Source organism: Anopheles bellator, chromosome X (assembly GCF_943735745.2).
Source record: "Anopheles bellator chromosome X, idAnoBellAS_SP24_06.2, whole genome shotgun sequence".
NCBI lineage: Eukaryota > Metazoa > Arthropoda > Insecta > Diptera > Culicidae > Anopheles > Anopheles bellator.
The window spans coordinates 9,085,772-9,108,439 of NC_071287.1; the positions used below are offsets into that span (position 1 = coordinate 9,085,772).

Genomic DNA, 22,668 nt, shown 5'->3' on the forward strand with positions numbered 1-22,668 from the left:
CTGTGCCCGTTGCCTGTGTGGGTGTTGCCGTGTGCGTGCGTGTGCGCTCTCCTGCATGCCTCCTGGGCTAGCCGGTTCCAGGTCCTGTGTCCGAGCGTGTTCTGTCCGACTTTCCCTGCGGGGCTGCGAGGGCCTTATCGGCTTGCGCTTGCTTGCGCTACAGATACAGAGTGCCCAAGCACCCCCAAGGCTCTTGTTGTTGTTGTGTTATTATAGAGACTTTAGTTAGAAGGCTCTTGAGAGAAGGGCCCGAGTTGTTGAAGTGTTGAGCATGAGCATTACTGTCTGACCCACGGGTTGCGACCACGAGATTAACCACTGCGCGATCGCGACCACGATACGTTTGCATGCATGTGTGAGATTGTCACATCCTCGTTTCCTATCGCTGCTTGCACCTAATCCCACAACCCTGTTTGTGCCGTATTTTAACGAAGCACGTTGCGAGGTTCCTGCACGTGTGTTGTTGTTGGTTGCACCGTTGGTACGATTGCAAACGATCGGCTGTGGTGTTGCATTGCTAAACTTTTGGCCCCGCGCCTGCTTGCTACAATTCGCGGAGTAATTGACACGATGCTTTTCTGTTTTACCATGCCCGCCCTTCAACCGCTCCATCGCGATCGCCACCCTCCGCGATTACTGGACTGGATGAGCAGCGAGCGAACCTTTCGTCGGTGCGAGATGATTTGGATGGTCACCTGAACTATAGCATTGGCGACGTGCTGCACAACAAGTGTAAGTACCGGAGACTATGATACCGTAGCGACTATTGATGATGATCTCTTTTCGCATTGATAGATGAAATTATTGGCCGTCTCGGGGAAGGAACCTTCGGACGCGTGGTGAAGGTTAGAAATGTGGAAACGTGAGTATCACCATCCGGAACATCACCATTATCATGTGGAGCGCGTAGTACAGATTGGTTCTATTTGGTTATACTTCCAGCAACCAACTGATGGCGTTAAAGGTGATAAAAAACGTCGAGAAGTACCGAGATGCAGCTGAACTCGAAATTACGGCGCTGGTTAAGATACGTCAAGTGGATCCCAACCTGAAGCAGTGAGTAGTTAGCGGCACCGGTCGCATTGGCATTCATCACATCACACTCGTCTTCCTTCTTCCTTCCATAGTCTTTGTGTGAAAATGGTGGACTCCTTCGACTACTTCGGCCACACCTGCATCGGGTTCGAAATGCTCGGCCTAAGTGTTTACGACTTTCTGGTCAGTATGATACGGCACCAGCCGTACTTGATTTTACCTTATTTTACGCGGCCTTACCTGTTTTCCTTGCCCTTGCCTTCGCTGCAGAAAGACAACAACTTTCATCCCTACCCGATGGAGCAGGTGCGCCACATCTCCTACCAGCTGTGCTACGCGGTCAAGTTCCTGCACGAGAATCGGCTCACGCACACGGACCTGAAACCGGAAAACATACTCTTCGTCGATTCGTCGTACACCACGCTGTCGACGAGCCAGGAAGAACGGGTACGTCTTGAATATACTGCTGCATAATGCTGCGGCCTGCTTATACGATGCGCGGTGCCTGTGCTTATGCGGTCGATATGATTTGTTTTTAGCGACGAGTGAAAAACACCGACATCCGGCTGATCGATTTCGGCAGTGCGACCTTCGACGACGAGCTCCACAGTACGATCGTGTCCACGCGTCACTACCGTGCGCCGGAAGTGGTGCTGGAACTTGGCTGGGCACAGCCGTGCGATGTGTGGTCCATAGGGTGAGAAGCCACAAACGCGATGATAATGCCATGTTAGTGCTCTGGATCTTGCCCCCATATATCATCGTTGTTTTTTCTTTTCTTTTTATTTTCATTCGCGACTACCAGTTGCATCATGTACGAACTGTACAATGGCGGGACGCTGTTTCCAACTCACGATAACCGTGAGCATCTGGCCATGATGGAGCGCATTCTTGGACCCATCCCGGACCGCATGGCAAGGTAAGGGTACTAGCGTCCTGAAGCTGACCTCTTCCCAGTTGGCAGCGCATTACTAGGTAATTGGTATCCTTCACCTGCAATTCTTTTGCCGCGGTCTTCACAGCCAAACGAAAACGCGATTCTTCGTGCGTGGCAAGCTGGACTGGGACGAGAAGACGCTAGCCGGGCGTTTTGTACGCAACCGTCAGCCGCTGCACCGCCATGTCGTGGTTAACACACCCGAGCACCTTCAGTTGTTTGATTTAATTCGAAAAATGCTGGCGTACGAACCTAACCGCCGCATCAAACTAGGTAGGGGGCTGTATTGGCCGATCCGATACTGCTGCATAATCCCCGCTGGCACTTCTGACTAATACGATTCCAATGTGTTTGTGTTGCGCTGTTTCAGACGATGCCCTTCGACATCCGTTTTTCGACAAGCTGCCAACGTCCCAGCGGCTGTACCCCGAACACCGTAATAGTTCACGCAACCACCCATCCATCGGCACCGACAGGGATCGTCTCTCCCGATAGGCTCTCGACCATCGCTCATTAATCTTTCGCGCGCCGCCCGTTAACCTTCTCTTTTCTACATCAAACCTTCGACTATATTCACTATATTTGTCATTTGTCACTTTGCACAAGTTTTGTCATTTGTCCCATTTCCGAGCAATCGGGAATGTAGTAAGATAGTTTGTTTAGATTAGAGTCTACCGAACTCCAAACGGTGAGGCCTAAGCGTAGTGAACGCCTACAACGCCACAACGAAGCGTTAGGCAATGATCGCAGTTAGAAAGCAAAGCGATGCTCTTGGGCAATCGCGTGTTTTTTAGCTACTATTTTGCTCGAAACTTTTTTCAACTTGGTGTGTGGGTTTTGGCGTTGACTACTAATAATAGTATATAAGAACCGAGCTTTGCTGCAAATCGATGGAAGAACTGATCAACCGATTGCGCAGTCCCCAGAGGATCCAAAGAGAGATGAATTGATAGTATCGTATATTATCGTGACATACAAAACACTACATTAGGCTGCCTTTCATATGCATGACCTAGGAGACTAGATTACTTGATGTATCGATTACGACCCTCAGATCACTAATTAACCTTTTTTGAACAAACTTTTTTGGCTTTCTCCGAAATCTATCAATGCCCAAACCTGGTTTGCTTTTGCTGTGATAATTGCCGCTGCTGTAGCCATAGTAAGAGCAACAGACCCACGTCAGCCGGATCCATCACGTAAAGCGCGTAAGCCGATGCCCCTCACGCTGCTACCCATAATGGCCCGGTGGCAAAAGGGGACTATCGGATTTAGAGCCTAATATCATCTCCACCAGCGGCGCTCACGACGAAGATGGATTAAGAAAGAACAGATTATTCACAGCAACGTACGCAATAAGATCGAGTCACGAGATGCGAGGGGGGCTGTCAGAGTGGAGGGGGCTTCCTGATGTGCCCAGCAACGGTCATAATAACAGTGTGCTAGTTGTTAACTGTCCGCAGCAACGACATCGACGAATCGAATTTAGGAATTGAAGCAACATGATTCCAACGTTACCAGCCAACCAGAAACAATAGTCATTGCTACAGCCATTCTTTTTAGTTCTAGTAGATGGTGCTGGAGATATTTTTAAATTATTATGTTTCATGTACGTTTGATCACTTTCTGATCACTTCCTTTTATTGCTCATTTCATTATGAATTACGAATTTGCTTGCAATACGTTCCCAAGTTCCTATACTGATCAAAATCCCATATTTTGGCTGTTTCGTAAAATATTAGAGTAATGTTAAAAACAATTCTCGGTAACTTGCTTGCTATGCTTGCTGGGTGATCATGTTCGAAGCACGTTCGAATACTTACGTTAGAATTAGACCGCGTATGGTGGTTAGCGACGGTTTGAGCTAGTCCGACCGGTTTACAAAATTACTGTTTAGGATTTACTCTTACGAATGTGCCTGCTCTGTGAAAGATGTATGTTCACAACGACAATCAACAAGCTAAAGATGAAGTTTTCGATTTTTTCGAATTTTTCAAATTTCGAATTGATTCACGCGATCTAAAGAGAAAGTTCTAAAGAAAAGAGATCCAGTGAAAGGCTAAAACGCTACTGTACTATCCAGAATCCAGTACAGGTTTTCATCGCTTGGCAGCGCTGATAGGGAAATCATAGAACCCAATGTGATTTAAAAGCCCAGTGCCTTTCAATTTTGCCTGCAATATTCAAAAGTGTGCATGGAAATATTAAGGTCGTTGACAGCAGCAAGCAAGTGACTGTAGCTAGTCGTTTGAAAGAGAAAAGCTCACTTTTATTCACATTTCAATTTCCTTGTCATTAGATTTAACAAAGATACCTTAAGCAGTGGACAGAACATGCTGCTGACTGGTCCTCCTAATCCTTTGGTGCAGGAGAGTAACCAGACTCAAAGGTGGCAGATATGGAAGAGTTTTGATCTATTAATCAACTTGCATTGACGCCAATAATTTCGACGATAATAATTTTCAATCAACCGACACAATGTCGTTGATGTTAGGACATAAGGATATCATTAAGTTTAACTGATGTACCGGTGTAAAGGTGTGCGTCGCAAGAAACGGCGGAAATCATAGCAGAACAAGAAAGTCCACACGGGAAACACAGTAGGTAAATCAGCAAACCCAACAACCAATTTATACCATTTAGCAAGCCAACAACCAGTTTGATAATAAAATTTTTACTATGTACGCAAATGCAGAACGTTGTGTTAATCAATTCGCTTGAGTAAAGATAAGCAGACAAAGCCGAAGATAAGGCTACCAAAGCGGACTTGGAGCTAACAAATTAGATCGTCCAATGCGGTGCAAGCAATTAAGCTACTGAAGTTATGCGCTTTTAGTCGTTACGAATGTTTTGTTCGGATATATTACCTCAGGGTACAAGGGATTCAGCGAACTCTGATTATTGATTCCATTATTCGCTGAGCGGCAACTAGGGTTTCAAAATTATATTCAAAACTATGCATTTTTTTTAATTGTTCTATGCTACCAAGTGCAATTAAATGATTTGCAACACATAATTAAATAGACCATGATCAGATTGAATTTACAATCAATTCTTTACGGAACAGCACGGTCCGACAAAGAAACTACAATAATTGACAAACAAAGATGCTATAGAATATAGAAATTTAATTTGCGGTATTAGAGCACGGGCTATTCGCTTAACAGATAGTTATCCGATTCGGCTTTTTCTACATGACAGATTCTTGGCGCTTCTTATTAGAATCGATTTTTTCCTGGGAGCGGTACAAGTCAAAACCCAACGAGCAAAACTTACTTACTTACTTAATCCGGCTACAACCGCCGAGCGGTCTTTACCTGCTTCAAGGAACCTTTCCACCGCTGGCGGTCGAGAGCCTTAGTCCACGACAACAAGCAAAAGTCAAACCAAAAATCGAAGAGGGTCGGCAACGAACCACCAGGCGGCTCCATCGCCAACAACTCAGTGCGATTCGCCATGAAGACCCTTGGTGCCGATTGCAGTGTAGTGGGTTTATGATAGAAATTTGACTAAAGAAACCTGAGGAAACCTAAATACTGCCCAGTCCGTTCTTCTACAATTAAACAAAAACTGGGGCTCCAAGTCCATCCGAGCCGGAGTATCGGTTTCAGAAATCGACAATCAAAGCTGCAGCTCATGGTCAATCTTGTTTTATATGTACCATTCGTTCTAGTTTGCACTCTTACTTTGTGATAATCCCCGCTCACAGCTTTGCCGTGGTAGATTTGTTGTAAAAGAAATTTGCGAAACAAAGTAGGATAATGATGAGAGTTCAGATTCTTTTATTTTTGTAAATTTTCCATTCGCACACCATTGTTCTTCGGTGGATCTCGGTGATCAGTGGAGAAATGGCGAAACGGCCAAGTTATCCGACGTGGCCGGTGGCCGGTGCCAGGTGGTGTGTGCGATGTATTCCCATGAGTAAGAGAGTCCGGGTGGCCGGGATGCAAACGACTGTGACCCGCGACTGCCGTGGCTTCCCCGGCAACGCCAGAAGAGAAAGGATACGTTGTCTTCTATTTGGAGATGCCGGATGTCAAATATCCGTGCACCAGTAACCAACAGCGAGGCCAGCAGGAGATTGGAGGATTGGGTGAATTGGGGTTTTTACTACGGAGTGTGGAGTTTCTCACGCGAGAGTCAGGAGTAAAGGATCTGGACAGACCAAGACTGGCAGCTGACTTGGTTTGTGCGCGGTCTTTAGCAGTAATCGTACGAACCAAACCTCTAGTACCACCGACCGGCAGTAACCCTCGGCGCCAGCGGCTAAATCCCTGGGTCTCATCAGCACACATACCCAGCGCTGCCGTCGAGCCGCACTGTTATATACTGTATCATATTGATAGGGATTCGATTCGGGCTGTCTTATCTTACCACATATTTCGTTTTGAATTATCATTATTCTATCATCAATCAAACGTGTTTGTATGTTTTCATTTCTTCTGTTTTCTTCTGCTGCTTCTTCTAGTTGGGTTTTCGTTCTACTGCTGGAAACCAGAACACCACCAGAAAGAACTACGTTTTAGACAGAAAGAATGCCGACGTCCAGTCCTGATTATCGTTGCCAAAGTTTTCCTCGATGTAGGTCTCGATGGTGTGGTACAGGTGCTCCGACACACTCCTGTACTCGTGATCCTCGTCGACATACATCTGTGCGGAGACGAACGAGAGAGAGAGAGAGAGACTGTGTGTGGTGACAATGGACTCAGAGTTTGGCGCGATCAGGTCCAACACGTACCTGGTGCCGGAAGATGATACCGCGGTTGACTAGCGCCCGGGTGAGCAGGGCAGCGTGCTGCTCGTGTACCATGCAGTCGGCCGTGCTGTGGATCACCAGGAAGTTCTTCGAGGCCAGGGCGGCCACCTTGGTAGAGAGATCGGATTCGATCAGCGACCGCTCGATGTCCTCCTGCTGCAGCACGTAGCGCTCGGTGAAGAAGGAATCTGAAACGGGTTGAGTCGGGTCCCCAAGTGCCAATGATGACGCATCATCGCCGCATTAGCAACTACTGAACTGAACCGCCAATTGCACTGCTCAACTTACGGTAGTAGCGGAACGAGACGATCGGCGAGATGGCCGCCACGCACTTGAGTACCTGGTTCGCGTCGGTTGCCAGCATCTGCACCGCGATGTAGCCACCGTAGCCCTTCCCTGGAACGCCGGACCCGGTGAGGGAAACAAAACAAAGTAAAACAAAAAAAATCAGACTCAAGTAGCCGAAATCAGGGCCGACCCCCATCGAACATCGTCTCGGGCGATTCAGTACGTACCGTACACGCAGATCCGGTTCGGATCTACCAGTTTCAGATTATCGCGCAGATACCTACAACGAAAACATCGGAATTAGTGTCGGTGAAGGCGAAGCTCTCAGCGGGCTCACATTAGCACGGCCAGCTGGTCCTCGACCTCGATGCCGACGCGCCCCCGGATCTGCGTCTTGAGCGACTCGCCCTGAAAGCCGGACCCGCGGGCATCGATCTGGGCAATAATGTACGACTGGTGGCTGCTCAGGTACCAGTTCCAGTCCACGTGGTACTCCTCCGACACGAGCTGGCGCTCCGGGGCGGCCTCTCTGTGGTAAGGATGGGGAGAAGATGTTAGGCAGGGTGGGCCAGTGGACCTCTCGGAGACGGTGAGTACTCGGCGCTTACATGTGCAGGATTAATGGCAGCTGCAGGTCGTCGTCCTCCTTGACGCCGGGCGGCAGGAACAGTTTAACCTGCGCGTTGAAGTCATACTTGATCTGCACGCTGAACGTCATGATCTGGGGCTTGGCCAGCTGGGCGAGCTGGTCGCGCAGCTCGTTGCCGTCGTTGAGGACGCGCAGCCGGCGCTCGGTGCTGGCCTCGATCAGGTACGTGGACGGCGAGTCCGGCCCGAGGCACTCCTGCACAAAGTAGGTGTAGTCGTCGTTGAACGTGACGCGGTTGTACAGGCAGTTGTTCGGCAGCGGCTTCCCGCCCCGGCCCGCGCCTCCGCCCGTCGATTCACCATCCGCATCGGTGGCCGGCGGCGGGCGGCCGCTACCACACGTGACGCAATACGGCACGGCGGACCCGAACATTCGCAACGGCTGCACGTCGCTGCTGGCGTTCCCGGTCGCCGGATGGTGGTGGCTGCCCCCGCCGCCAGTCGCTCCCCCACCGTCCGGCTCGTCCGTGCCGTCCGCCAGCGGTGCGCCGGTCAGCTGGTCCAACCCGAGCGGTATCTTGTACAGGTGGCGTTGGCCCGGCTTGTGGTACGGGGCGGCCATAAAGTACACGAGACCGCGCCGGGCATCGTAGCCGACGATCTCCGTCACCTCGAACTGGCCCATCGTCAGCGTGATGGTGCGCTTGGTGCCGAGCTGCACCAGCACCAGGTGCCGGTAGTACCCGTGGGACCCGTCCCGCACATTCAACCGCTTCACCATGTAAAGCGGCCTCGGCGACGGCTCGACTCGGGGCGTTGGCTGTGCCACTGTGGGCTGCATCGTTCCCGGGGAGCTTCCGTTATTCCGACCGGCTGGTGGTGGGGTTGGCGCCGTCGGCACCGCTGCTCCCGGCGACCCGTCACGGGCGTCGAGGTCCGCGGGCTGCCTCCGGATGAACAGCGGACTCTCGCCGATCAGCACCCACGAGTTGGCGACCGCTTTCTCCTGAAAGATCTGATACGACGCCTAATAGTGTCGGGTGTGTTCATTGGGACAGTGCCCAGTCCCTCCTGGGTACCACCTACCTCCACACAGGCGAAGGTTGGCGCTCGGCACAGCAACACGTGCGCCAGGCTCTGGTTGCGGCTGGCGTAAGTGACCGACAGCTCGGCGGCCGACAACCAGCGCAGCCCGCCGACGTAGCTGGCGGTGGCCAGGATGTGCGCCGGGACGCTGATCTGCTTCGGGAAGATGTACTTCAGCACACCGAGGTGCACCACCGACACTGTTACGTTCGGGTTGGGCGAGTTCACCTTCGGGTACCGGATGCTGCGCATCTTCGGGTACTGCTGCCCATCACCATACCAGAGGTACCTGCGGGTGGCCAAGGAGAATTAGAGAAGCCGGCCCCTACTAGAGGGCTGGGTTGGGGGCTCAGCTAGCTACTTACTGATACCGCTGCACCTGCGTCACGTTGAAGGACAGAAAGGACAGGTACTGGCCATCAGGTGAAAACATAAGTGTCGGCCCCTTCAGCTCTGGCACGTTCGCGTACAGCCAGTCCGGCACTCCGTTCAGCACGCCACCATCCTTTCCTGCACGGAACGGAACGGAACGGTACGGAAGGCCGTGTCAGCATGGTCACGGGTCAGCAAATCGTGACGCTCTAGTATTAGGACTTTGAATCAACTCATGCGGTCGTACAATGAATGGCATTATTGACTGAATGTTACAAATTTCTGTTTATGCTATGCTGTGACAGCTACTGTCATAACGCATTTTTTTTTGTTAAACGTGTAAATAACACCTTGTTTACACTTCTGAAAATGTCGTATTTTGTGCCTGGTAAAGTGAACCCGGACAACGGGAGCGATTTCGAGAACGATTAATACGTTTAAAGCAAGCTTTGACCATAAAACGACCAGCATAGGATAAAAGAGTTAATAAACAGACTTTTCTAAAACCGCATGAATTAATTCATAAGTCGTAATACCTCCGCCAGTGGCGTACCGTTGGTGGTGATGCGGCAGATCAGATCGTACTGTACGCGTGGTTTGTAGTAAATATCGCCCTGGTGCACAAACGCGATACCCTGCGCGGACGTAGTCCAGCCAGCAAAGGACGACGACGACGACGATGATGGCATCTGCTGCTGCTGCTGTTGCTGCTGACCCTTATCGCCGCCCTCGTACCAGGGCCAGGACGACGATAAGGCCCCGCCGGAAGCGTTCGGTGTCGGGGCGATCGGCGCCCAAAGGACCCGCTGCAGCTGCGGTGCCAGCTGATCGCCTTCCTTCACCGACAGTGGAAACACGTTCGAGGAGGTCAGATCGTAGATGAAGTAGCTGCCGAACAGGAAGGAGGAAAAACAGACGGTTAGCGACACAGCACGGATTAGCCTTGCCCAGTGGCCCAACCTGCGGTTGCTCTGCTGAGCATTGCCTTTCGCAGCGTACAGCAGCACAAAGTTCCGATCTGGTGACACATCGTAGCTGTCCACGTTCAGTTGCCGCTAATGGGTGACGGATCGACCAGCAAGAATTGCGTTAGATAGCCTCGCGATGGCCGCGGTTCCGGTGGCCGGTACTTACGAAAGTCGAGTTGTTCATCAGCACCTCGAACCGGAAGCCACTGGTGCGGCTGATCTGCAGCGATGTCAGGCCGCCCTCAGAGTTAATGAATACATACTCGTACCCTACAGGACGTTTAGGCGGCTTAGTGAAATAGTCTCTACGCTACGGGGGGGCGCATCGATCAGCATCGACGATCTGGATCCACTTACGGTTAATCCAGGACCCGTTCTGCGCGTTCCAGTCATAGCGGCCCGACTTGATGTCGTAGAGCGATATGCGACGACCGTGTAGCTTGGAGTTTTCAATTTCTACAAAAGAAAATCAGGTGGGGCCCGAGTGAAGATAATCGATAATCAAACCCGCAGAAAAGACACATAAACGCGAGCCCGAATACACCGAATTTGAGCAAATGGATACAACGAAAAGTACACCATACACCATCGCAACGGAAACGGAAAGATAAAAGCAGAAACGAGCAGACAACCAAATCGAAACCAGAACCGAGAAGATTGCATTAAGGGGGAAAATACAGTAAGAGGGAACGAGAGAACGAAAGATAGAAAAAGAGACAGAGCGAGAGAGAGAGAGCGAGAGAGAGAAAAGAGAGAAACCGACAGCCGACAGTTATATTGTAACTTGCACTATTGGTTGCAGTTTGTTTTGTTTTGGAATGGTTTTGGTTTTGATTTATTTATGTTTTTCACAAGTGAGATGGATTTTTTGTTTCGTCCCTTCACACATCGGTCAACGTTGTGCGATAGAGAGAGAGACTGTGACTCCCAGCAGTCGAAAAGCATGGATAGTGTAGTCGGTGTGATCCGAACTAGTCGATCAGTAACTAATTATTAGTGGAACACTAAATGCGAAAGAAGTTTCTTTTGGTGTCTTACACTTAGGAACCGTCTAGGCGAATGGGGGACAAACCAAATGTGCTGCCGACAGGATACTCTGTCAGCTAAGGTTGATTATTTTTTCGATGCAAGTGCATACCACCTGCAGTATCTGCCCGACAACGACAGCCTACTGGTAGCTGGGACTCCCGAAAACCCCATTTGATGGTGAGATTTCTTACTCTGTTACTACCGCGAAACGGATACTAATGTCAGGTTTTCACTTTCACGTCAACATTCTTCGTGCCAGCATTCAGCACTACCAGAAGGCTCAACAGTTCGCCTGTCTTTGCATCCACTGCCCGCTTAAAGGAGCTCGCGTTAGCGTAAAATCTACTGCCAACGGCTTTGGTTTAATTGTTTTTTTTATCTCTATCTTGGGACTAGCTACTAATTCGTTAGCTTAGGTACCTTTTTTACTATTTTACAGACTACAACAAAACCGAAAAAAACTAAGTGCAAACCATCTACTACTGAAAGCAGCAATGCTAAGGTTCTGAGGTCTGAGGAATCACATCACAAACGCCCCGTCCGACATGCAGTTCGTACGGCATCCCGCTTCTGTACTGATTAGGGTCCAGATTAAAGTGACGGCCGGACACGGAGAGAATTTATTGTTTCCGGTTCGCACCGGAACAAGCAGAGGAACGGCGGATACTAGCGGCGTAGCGTTGTGGTCTGTGCTTACAGGTGCAACAGACAGGAACAGTGACAAGGGCGCACTCTCTGGCAATGATGTGGGGATGAGTGGAAGAGAACCAAAGCTGGTACTACAACGTGGTGACAACAGCAGGCGTATACGCATCGCTTTACACTCCTACTAACGATGAGCAAACATTACTAGACCGCGATCTACTAACGCGAGGAGATATGAAGCAATATTCCGTATGAAGCAATATTTGGTTCAGTGACATCAACACGAAGGGAGTTTGGCCAATCCGGGTGCCCCAATCGGTCGGTCAAGACAAAAGAAATGCCAAGTGGGCCGGGCAGACGAATATCCCGAAGTGGGTATAGTAGTAGCAGGGTTTGATAGTAGTAGTAATAGTAGTAATAGTAGTAGCAGTAGCAGTAGCAGCATTACTACCATAATCTAGTGCGTTGCTACATGTTTCGAAGCGTGACAAACGAATAAAGAAGATGTTCTAGACGTTCTTGGCAGGAGTGGTGCTTGAGTGTTTGCCGGATGGTGTATAGCAAAGCAAAGTAACAAACACACACATACACACACACACACACAAAACACATGAGTAATGCACCTGGCGACAGAAGTAGAATCGAAAACACTATTAGCCCCAGTACGGCAGCAATCACTAAAAGCGCTATAAAAATGCCTCTCCAATTTCTTTTCTCCGAGGAAGAGACTGTTAACTCCTACGAGCGAAGATCGTAAGAAAGAGAGAGAGAGAAAATTATCGAAAGAGAGAGAGAGAGAGGGAGAGAGAAAGATAGTAATGGAGAGAGGGAAAGAGAGAGAGAGAGAAAGAGAAAGAGAAAGAAGCGATCAGTTTCCTTTTCTTATTTTTGAAGCGTGTCTGTAAGTGAGAGTGGGTGTGATTGTGTGGGTGTGTGTGGGTGTATGGATGGGGGTGGTGGAAGCTGGAAGGTGTGTTTTTTCACTGTCCTGTAGCTATTTATTACGTTTGCGGCATACTCCATAACAGAACAGGATTCAGAGTAGTACAAGGTACAAAACAGATATACTCTCAATTAGGCTTAGGGAGACTACCGGACTGAGGAGGATAAGGTAGTGTCCACCGCGGAACGGGGCACCAGGCAACACACACACACGCACGCACACACGCGCGCTTCCTTTCTTTGCTTCCGCTACGCACAGAACAGGGAAATGAGGGGGATGCTAAGATGAAGCACGGTGTGTTGTTAACGTGATAATGTGACCCGAGTGCACCTTCCTCAGGTGCGCTGATCTAGAGCCCACCACCAACAGGGGCCAAGGAGGACGGCAGGATGTGCGGGTTTTAGGGGGCAGTTTGGGGGAAAGGCGTGGGAGTGCGGTGTGTATAAGCACTTCACCTCGAACTGTGAATCTTTCTTATTCCGAACGGTTGCATGGCCCGTGCTTTGGACGGTGTTCATCTTCGGTGCCGTCCGGACCCCCCGCTAATCAGGAGGGAGTGTATGGAGCTATGATGCGCGGCGAGCCTCACGATGACGACGACCCACGACTGTACTGTACTGGCCCGGAAAGAATCCCTTCACCCTCGCAGGTGCTAGAAGGTGGCACGTCGACGTCGAGCTCGTCACTTCCGGTCGAGCGAAGTGGGTGCTCGAGACGTGCTAGGCATGCGTTGGTGGGCGCTCCTTGGGTCACACCACTAATTGGGCTGATTGATAAGGTGGCGTTTCCTCTCGCTGTGTCACTGTCTAGCGCGTTCTTCTGGGCGTTGATTGGGGCCGTGGCCGTGATCCCCGGACGCCCCCGTGGACGGGCACCCTCACGTAGGGATGGACGTTTCAATGCAATCACAATATCCACTGGTACGGTGCGTGGTACCAGTTCTTCCCTGGAGACCTGGAGAAGTCCCTGGAACCTTCACGGGAAAGTCACATCCGAAGTCACCGTAGCTCAACGCATTACCACCACGCAAACACGGCTGCTGCAGCAGCGCCTTTCCGCTGACGTTCGCTCCATAAACAGGACATCACTGTCGAACAGGACACACAGCTTCACTGGGTCACGCAGGCCACACGAACTGGCGGGTAGTATGGTAGCTTTCCGTCACTCCCGCGGGCCTCTTTCTCGGCAACAGCACAGCGAACAGCGTATTGGAGAACGCGCGCGCGGAACGCGGAACACCACCTCCGCCGCCAACAACTATCGAAGGTCTATTGGCCCTAGTGCCCGATGACCTCTCTATGGACACGGGACTCCTGCTCGCTTCGGGTTCGTCAGACCGGTCGGAGAACAGTCCAGTGGACCAATCTACCCGATTACGGGGCAGCAAATGAACTGGCACTCCCGGGCGAGGCACGTCTACCGTAAAGGACGGACGCTGCCAGTGGCGGACTTGTGGCGCAAAAGGCCATCTAACCGGAGTGTGGCGGATTTGGGCCGCCAGAGAGAGCGAGCTCACTCAGCCGTGCGAGTGTGGCCCACTCTCCTGTGGCGCCTTCTGCAGCCCATTCTCTCCACGCAAATGTGCGGTCATCATCAGCAGGAGCAACAGCAGCAGCAGCAACAGAAGCAGAGCGGTAGCAGTACAGCCATCCGCGGAGCGCGACAAAGAAAACTGAAACCTTCATCTCCGTGCCGTGTGCTCCAGTCATGCGTACTACACTGCGCCATCCTGCCGTTCAAATTCAATTCTTCCTCTATGTTTGCTCTTGCTCAGAGGTTTGCCTCCGCTCCAAGGTGTGTCACACTGCACAAGGTCCTCGAAGTAGGCCACTTTTCTCCGTTTCTGTTTGTTCTCGAGATTCGTTTGGGCCTTTGGCGCACCTAGCACACGTCAGCAGCAGCAACACCAGAAAGTCCTTGCGTCCTGGGTGTAAAGAACTGCGCCCCAGCTCCCGCTGTAGCTTGCAGCTTGGGTTCAAAGACATTTGATTGAAATGTTTAAACACCAAACAGGGGTTTCCTGTTTGATTCGAACCTGGACTTAAGAAACGAAAGCGGACTATAAGGAATTTCCATAAGCATCTTAACAAGTGTCCGATAAGTAAGCTCTCTGCCTGCCATTAGGATTGTTGTATTGATAATGCCGACTCTTCCACCGATTTTACGCACCAAAAGCAACATGTAACTTATACCGGCAACTTCTTCATAGTCTCTTTAATTTTTGGGTAGATTCATAAATGTTTCATTTTTTCATTGATTGTTCATTTTTCATAAATTGATCATTGTCATTTCATTCATGTTCAAGACAACGTAATTTGCTCTCTTAAAAATGCGGTCAAATGCGCTCAACTGTTGGTCGAGCCAGGTGAGTTTTCCCATTGATTCAACGGTAATCGTAAGTAACGAACACAAAACGTGCCGCATCAACCGTTTCGGAAACAAACTGGCGGCGAGTACGGGCTAATCGAATATTGAATGATTCTGTTATCCAACAATTCTCTGATTCGCTCTTCCACAGCGGATGTCGTTGAAAGTTTCTCCATAGGTCTTAGGAGAACGTTATTTTCATGTAGAATTTGACCCATGATGCAGTATTTTGAATAAAGAGCAATAGCAGCCGTTTAGAAATTATTTACCGTTACGTTTAATTTTCCTTCAGTGACAGATACTTATTTCGGTGCTTAGAACTTTTGCCAGCGCTTTGTCATGTTTGCGTAAAACTCGAAAAACTATGAGAAATATGAATTTTTGCAACGCAAATAGTCGACGAAAACTGTACCGGTTCATCGTGTTCATGCGTATTTTTGTTTCTCGCCGTGGGGCAGGCGATTGTTTGCGTTCATCCTGCTTGGCCTTATTTCGCCGGTCAGCCGGACAGCTCCGGGTGTTCATCGGGCGAGTAGAGCATCCGTCGACGACTTGGCATAAAATCGAGCATCAGTGTTCCAGCGTACAGAAAGATGGGTTGGTGATCGATGTCACATCAGACCAAACGATCCGAATTATCGACTTACCTTTTCCGCGCTGATTCGTTGAAATAATTAGATTGATACTTGAAAGATTTTAATCTCGGAACTTCATTCATCTCTCAAAAACATCGACGAAACTTCGAATGTTTGTTTGGCATGCTATAAAAGAGAGAGAGAGAGAGAGAACCGTGATTGTGTTGAAATGGTTGACAATGCACACAGAGAACCTAACATGGATATTGGTAAATCCGTGAACGATGCACTATAAACTATTAACTGACTGGTTGGTGCGTATTCATTCCATGGACCACATTCATTGCAATGTTGCTCCATAGTGGTGTCGTGGATTGGTGCTAGCAAACAAACCTACGATGTGCTACATACTGTGAAGTCGTTCGCTGTGCCAAAGTGTTTTGCATTTCTGTGTTCGTTTGCGACGACTCGCGCTTTTAGTTCTTTAGTCCACAGCCGAGTCAGTCTTCGAATGGCAATGGCGGTTTGGAAGCAGAGCTGCAGTTAAACACTGTGCCGATTCATACATTCTTTCGCATTAGGCTTGTTTTTGGAAAAGTAGGCTCTTCGAAGAAGTTACAGTTAGAATCTTCTGCTGTGGCGCTTCACTGATTGCTGACCACAGCTGTTAGTTCGATGAGTCTTTAATAAAGGCTTTGGCTACGTGTTTCGTTCTCTGGCTAAGTGTTCGGCTTTTTTAAAACGTGAGAACGAAAAGGAAACGGTAGGCGCATTTCATCATCAACCTCGTTCCTGATCGGCAGGGAACTTGCATTCACACACCAAACCGCCAACACTGCAAAAAAAATACAAAATGTGGAGTCCGACGCACATTCAGGTGACAGGTAGGTAGACCATTGCTAAATTATTCGAAGACTTCGAAGGGCTCCTCTTGCAACTATGTTATATCCCTGCGAACTGTGAGTCACCCGTTCGCGAATACGACGGTGATACGCATGCAACAATCTGTTGAGCCACCCTCACCTAACCCCGCTTCCCCTTACACAGTCACCCAATCGGAACCTTTCTTCCGCAGTGCATAGTAATAGTGAAGTCAGTTGCCTACTATCGCCATCGTCACTTGGCCGCATAAAGCCCTAATCCATACCTAATCAATGCCCCGTAGTTTGTAAAAGTCATACCAGGGAACGTAAACCACTGCTTTCGCCATCACGTACTCAACTGTATGGCGATAGCTGTTATCGTCAAGTCAATACACAAAATTAAGCTCCGCAAAATGACCAAACGATATTGTGTATCGTCTGGACTTTGTCCAGCCAATTGTTACATTGTAGGAGGCATCTGACTTTAGCCAAAAGTAGAGCGAATACCTTATCGCATTGTGATGGACGGATCGTGCCACTAAAGAGGCAGTTAAAAGCACCGCTTCGGAATGTGGGTGAATGAACGCCCCGTTTGTTGCGAAGAGGAATTTCCTGGGTATCACCAAGGGGAGGAATACCTTGCATGCCATGTTCACTATCGGGTCGATTAATGTGTGGGCAACACATTTCACTTCCAAAACTAGCCCACCGAAATGAAATAGATACGAATGAATGATGCCTAAAGACACAAGTGGCTTTAAACAGCACATTTTTTTGCCACGTTTTGATCGAAGTTGGATAAACTTTTATGTAGACAAAATTGACCGACCTCCGGGGGTGGAATTTATTACTTGGATTCCTGGTTTGAGACAAGCAGCGGCCGCGCAATGTTTAGGTTTACACGGTAACCCATTTTCTGTCCTTCTGTATTGCGCATCGTTGAGTGATTTCTGAACGATGCGAAGCTTGGTGCTTGTGCTGCTGTTGTCCTGACAATGGAATGTGGACGTGATTCATATATTTTCCAATATTACAGTTCAGCGCGCCCGAGGACTGCTGATCAAAGGAAAGCAAGGTACCAACAACTGCTTTGTCGTCATTGCACTCGGCAAGGAGAAGTTTCAAACATCGATCCAGGAGAAGGCATCAGAGTCAGTGACCTGGAACGAAGAATGTGAACTGTGAGTATGCAACGCACCAGTGCGCGCCTACCAGTCTGCTGAACCACTGTCATCATTTAAACCGGCACGACCGCGCAAATTCTTTCAACCTCCCCCAAATAGACAAATACCGTCCCAGGGCAATCAAGCGCAGTTGGTACTGACAGCTCTACACCACAATAGCGTTGGCATGGACGAATTTCTCGGTCGGGTGGTGCTGCCACTGAATGTTATGGACATTTATGATCTGACGCCGCGTTCGCGTTGGTATAAGCTGGAGAGCAAGGGGAAGGATCGGGAGCGCAAGAAGGAGAAAGAACGGGGTGAGCTTGAAGTACGCATCTCGTTCACGGTAAAGGCTGGCTCGCTGACCGATCTAAGCAAAAAGGTTGCCAGCAAAAGCTCTATCAGCAATTTGGCGTCAAGCGTTGGTGGCTCGCTGGTGAGCATCGCCGCGCTCGAAAAGCGGAAGGGGCTGAAGAAGCTCGCCAAGTCGCTTGGTTCGAAGATGCACATTCCTGCTATAGGACGGAAGGGCGGCAAGGAGCGGACGGACGGGGTCTCTGAGGATGGCTCTTATTCGGGCGCTGGCGTCGGAAGATCAAGCGGGGGATCGATTAAGGGCGCGGGCTCACAGCAAACGTTTGGTGATGCTGATCCGGGAGTGATCAGTGAAGATGAGGACGAGTTTGTGCTGGACAATTTGTCCCACAAGAGCTCTAGCGGTTCGGTGCACCAGTGGAGACCAGAAGCCGCAGCGGGTGGTGTGCAGCGTACCGTTTCTTCGTCGGTCGAGCCCGGCATCTCTAAGACCAACTCTTCTAGCTCGCTGACGCCTGACGTCGATGTATGGAAACAGCAGAAGCCAGCAGTGGTGGGGCAAGACGGGCTAAAAAAGGAGAAGTTCGACGAATGGGAGCAGAAGTTGTACGGAAAACATCTTGATATCGGCAGTACGGACTCATTGAAACGCCGCTCGTGGGAAAGTACGCGAGTGATGCTAACTGCAGCCTCCGGTCAGGACGAACAGAAAGTCAGCGGTGCGGCAGAACAGAGCGTAGAGGAGCAACCGGTTGCTGGCGCTCCAAGTGAGGACCAGGGACACTCGGCACCTAACTCACCGAAGTTCGGAGGAACGTTACCAAAACCATTACCTCGAGCAAATTCGGAAAATTCTCGGAAGTCGAGAGGCGATGAAGCGGCCGTTGCGGTGGCGTTGTCGTCACCCGCCGTCCTGGGCAAGCTCGAAGGCGTCAAACTCGAGAAGGAGAGCTTCACGGCCAAGTTCAAGCACTTCATAAAAGATCACGCCCACACGCGGGTCGACACACCTGAAAATCTGTCACCAATCGCTGCTTCCGTCGGTGCCGCTGGTGCGCACCGGAAGCAACGCATTGTAATCGGAGACGAGAATGGGGCAGTTGTGCTGGGTCAACGCATCTCGAAAGCTGTGGGTTCTTCTCAGCTTTCGCCCGAAACGCTCGCCAAGTACGACGGCAAGTCGCGCGACGATATGGTGCGCCTCGCGCACAATCTTGAGAACGAGGTGCACTACCAGAAGCAGAAGGTGAAGGAGCTGGAGGACTATCTTGATAGTTTGCTGCTCAAGGTGATGGAATGCCATCCGAAGATACTGCAGAACCCCTACCAAAAGGCGAACCCCACCAAAAGGTACGACTCCAGCTGGTAGGTTAACATAAGCGTCATCGTCAGTGATCCGTCAATTCTCATCTCGTTTGCTTTTACTTCTTTTCTCGCCACAGTGGATGATTTGTTTCAACCCCAAGAGATCGAAAATGGCAGATGCAGATAGTGGACAGTGGATCGGTGCAGCTACATGATATTTACACACAAAAAGTCGAAAGAGCAAACGAAACGAATCCGAGGTTTGAACTCATTACTTTAAGCAGTGCGCGTACTACTGAAGACACATACTGTCATCAACCGCAAGTCTGTGCAAATCCGCAGGGTACGATAATGGCAAAATTATGACCAACAAACGTTTACCCCGCCGCAGCACGGCGGCGGCAGCATGGCGACAGGTTGATGGAACCGAAACTGAATCTTCCGAAATTGCTCACCAATGTTCCGATCGAGGTGCGGATTATCCTACACCCTTACATCGCTCGGCATCGCTCTTGTTCTGTTATATTCCCAAACCCCCCACAATGCTCCAGTACGTCGGATGTTCTATGGTTTCGTCGATCGCCAAGCCATCCGCATGAGCAAGCGGCACAGTTGTTCCTTCTGATTTGAGTGTCCGCAAGTTAACACGTTCCATCGCCAGGGTTTTAGTTGTTTGTTTATCGGGTGTTTCCTTTTGCTTTAGCTGTTTGTCTGTTGCATATGCCTATTACAGTGGGACTTCTTCACGGTCACAGAAATATTTATTTTATTTGTTTTTCCATCGTACAATCGTGAACACGAAGAAAACCGTGCACTAGCGTGAAGAAAACCGTGCAGCGTTAACATTATTCTTATTATCATTATATTATTACTATTTTTGTAACACTATGACTATTGCTATGACTATTTTTACTGTACTAGGATAAAGGATTATTTTTATCGAACTGAAAACGAAAGCATATGAGGTGATTTAATGTGTTCTCCTTTCTATATTTATGTACCGTTTGAAGGAAAATACGAAAAGTTATAGTGTTTGGAAGGGAGAGTGACAAATGTACACCGTCATACTGTAATGTGGCCTTTTTATTGTAATATAAAATTTCTATAAAAACTGAAAGTTTTGTGGAAGAGTTACTGCTTTTTTATCACAATAGGAACAAGCCAGTTCAATAGTTCGGTGAGGGGGCGTACTCAACATCAAAATGCTGCGCTACTGGATGCGGTCTGTTCGTGCAGCATCTGAAGCTCAGCAGAACCTAATGTTGGTTCGAGCGCGACGTCGGCGATCTCCGCACCGCCCTCTGCGCCTGCGACTACCTAAAGAACCCGGTTCTACGACAGGTAATCAACTTTGTGTACTATTGGCGAACGTGAACTGAAATGCGTTTCTTCTGCCGCCTTAAAAAAAAGTAAAAATAAAAGCAATTTTCTAAAGCGTACTCTGCACCTGAACTTCTCTCAAACAGACAGAAGACATTTGTATTTCGCCTCTATAAAATTTATTATTTATTTATTAGCAAAATAGAACAAAACATGGCCGCTATCCCAAAGAAACGTAATCTACACCCTACTTGAGCCTCTATAGATCGGACGATGGCAACTTGTACATCGACTTTTGGTACACTCCGGAGGACCCCATTACCCGTTTGCTTCCGGTCTCTGGTGGAACGATAACATTCCATCTATTTCCGTCCAGTTCACCTTCAGTCCCCACCACCAGCATTCTGGAGCGTGTAGCGCCGTGCGGGCGTGCCTGGGGTGACTTTACGGCTTTGGCGCGCACCACCTGTAATTTCATCAACCAACCAGCGCAAACAACGTTCCTCTTTTTCCACGCGCGACCCATGATAAGTATACCGCTGCCACATTGCTACACGTCACCGAACCGACCCAGGGTATTAAGAGCAAAAGAACCGTGCTAAAAGACTCACCGCAATAATGCCTAGAATGGAACCATATTCCATGTTCCTAGAGGCCGCACCGGAACGCGCACCATACATCATCGGGCTGCCAACGCAGGCCCAAACGAGGATTAATCAGAGTGGAGGCCGTCAGTAGCGCGAAAGATGCTTTTTCTGTTCTGTCCGTGGACCCTTTTTTTGCTGGGGTTTCAGGCGGGTTTTGAAGGATTGCTGCTACTGACCGACCACCTGAGTACAATCAGCAACCGAGGCGGTGTTGTACCTGGTCGATGGTTCATCATTCACGGCCACGGGTCTAATGGAAGAGCCTCGACATCCGCTGTCTATAACCCATCGGTTTGGGGCCTGAAAGAAACGCAAATAGAAGCCCAAACCTCGGCCCAAAAATCAAGGGCTATCCATCCATCGTACCACTCGTCCAGGCCGGCTTTGCTGATGTGTTGAAGAAAAATCAATTAAAGAGCTTTTCCGCGAAGAGCATTGACGCGCGTGTGAGTCTTTATTAGGGGACGCGAATGCCAAAAACGTTCCCTTCCATAACACACATTCTGCCATGGGGAAGACAAGTCTCATTGAGCCAGTGGCGTTTTGATGCTAATGTTTTGAAATGCGTATTTATCATCATTTTATTGCATCTTTTAGAATCAATCGATCCGATTACGGAGCGCGCGCCACTCGGGAGCAATTGGAACATATGCGCTGGAACTTTGGGACCGGAACCTTTACGGAACAAGCCCCTGCTACGTACCGGTACCGGCCATGGTGTGTACAATGATGATGTGATGTGATTTTTGAAAGGCATACCTGGCACCATTTTTTATTCTGATAAGGCCATCGCATTTGGGGTATGAGTAATGGATTATGTGGCACGGCGCTGACGATGTGGCGGTGGCCATCAACACGCGCGCAACCCCATTCGTTTTAATTACGTTTGACGAGCTCGTGGCTGTGAGTGGGCCTGGGGAAAGAGCAGACGGAGGCGAGAGTAGTCTAGGAGATCGTGCAAAAAAAAGGAAAACCTGGTGCCTCCGAAGATCCAATCCGTCGAACGCTGCTGGAACGGTCCCTGTGTATGCGGTGTCTGTGTATGCAATTTTTTACAATTACCGTCCGGTGCACAGTGGTTCCCGCGTGATGGTCAAAATTTCCCCACGGTCCCTGGATCCTGCAACGGAACTGGTCAACAAAAAAAAACCAACTGGCCGCCGCCGGATTTAAGTACGGGGTTTACGGGCCCCCGCCAAACAACGGCCGCACACCCGGTCCGGCCGAAGCAAGATACAATTAGCTAGCCGTGTGGTGATAAGGATGGAGATTAGATTAGAGACCCGGCGTTCCATATTTTACACTCATGCACGCCGGCGGAACGGAACGTCTCCGTTGTGCAGCGCCGAAAAACAAAAACCCAATTAGTCGGTCCGGGATTAGAGCGCGGACGGCCCCGTGCGCCCGCTAGGCCTGTGGCCTGTTCCGAAGGGCGCTCAGAGGGTCCGAAAAGTGCATAATAG

General features: G+C 49.6%; 3 protein-coding genes across 8 annotated transcripts in view; 2 read left to right on the top strand and 1 right to left on the bottom strand.

Moving 5' to 3' along the window:
- The window catches only part of LOC131213705 (dual specificity protein kinase CLK2-like), a 54,564-nt gene extending 49,901 nt beyond the window's left edge, over positions 1 to 4,663 (top strand). For 4 of the 5 annotated variants that reach the window (XM_058207817.1, XM_058207818.1, XM_058207816.1 and 1 more), the window contains 10 exons: positions 654 to 732; positions 796 to 862; positions 943 to 1,056; positions 1,128 to 1,218; positions 1,306 to 1,482; positions 1,575 to 1,732; positions 1,841 to 1,954; positions 2,058 to 2,245; positions 2,343 to 2,408; positions 3,130 to 4,663. In XM_058207817.1, coding sequence (XP_058063800.1) covers positions 654 to 732; positions 796 to 862; positions 943 to 1,056; positions 1,128 to 1,218; positions 1,306 to 1,482; positions 1,575 to 1,732; positions 1,841 to 1,954; positions 2,058 to 2,245; positions 2,343 to 2,408; positions 3,130 to 3,254 — 1,179 coding nt within the window. In that variant the 3' untranslated portion in view covers positions 3,255 to 4,663. Of the gene's footprint in view, positions 1 to 653; positions 733 to 795; positions 863 to 942; positions 1,057 to 1,127; positions 1,219 to 1,305; positions 1,483 to 1,574; positions 1,733 to 1,840; positions 1,955 to 2,057; positions 2,246 to 2,342 lie in introns of all 5 variants that reach the window. The other variant, XM_058207819.1, reaches the window with a different exon arrangement.
- Positions 4,664 to 5,782: 1,119 nt separating this feature from the next.
- Positions 5,783 to 13,181, bottom strand: LOC131213247 (inactive dipeptidyl peptidase 10). The gene is made up of 16 exons (XM_058207254.1): positions 13,103 to 13,181; positions 12,328 to 12,442; positions 10,388 to 10,486; positions 10,197 to 10,300; positions 10,023 to 10,117; positions 9,821 to 9,950; positions 9,616 to 9,772; positions 9,056 to 9,200; positions 8,691 to 8,979; positions 8,475 to 8,619; positions 7,625 to 8,432; positions 7,354 to 7,545; positions 7,244 to 7,296; positions 7,017 to 7,124; positions 6,711 to 6,916; positions 5,783 to 6,622 (listed from the first exon to the last, which is right to left on the bottom strand). Exons 1-16 carry the CDS (start codon positions 13,163 to 13,165, stop codon positions 6,488 to 6,490), a joined length of 2,844 nt encoding a protein of 947 aa, XP_058063237.1. The 5' UTR covers positions 13,166 to 13,181; the 3' UTR covers positions 5,783 to 6,487.
- A 2,815-nt stretch (positions 13,182 to 15,996) lies between these two features.
- LOC131213230 (rab11 family-interacting protein 1) lies at positions 15,997 to 20,312 on the top strand. 2 transcript variants are annotated; one of them, XM_058207226.1, is made up of 4 exons: positions 15,997 to 16,473; positions 17,489 to 17,633; positions 17,736 to 19,298; positions 19,376 to 20,312. In XM_058207226.1, exons 1-4 carry the CDS (start codon positions 16,443 to 16,445, stop codon positions 19,380 to 19,382), a joined length of 1,746 nt encoding a protein of 581 aa, XP_058063209.1. In that variant the 5' UTR covers positions 15,997 to 16,442; the 3' UTR covers positions 19,383 to 20,312. The 2 variants fall into 2 exon arrangements, with proteins under 2 accessions (XP_058063209.1, XP_058063210.1); XM_058207227.1 differs by having other exon boundaries at positions 17,736 to 19,283.
- The last annotated feature ends 2,356 nt before the right edge of the window (positions 20,313 to 22,668 follow it).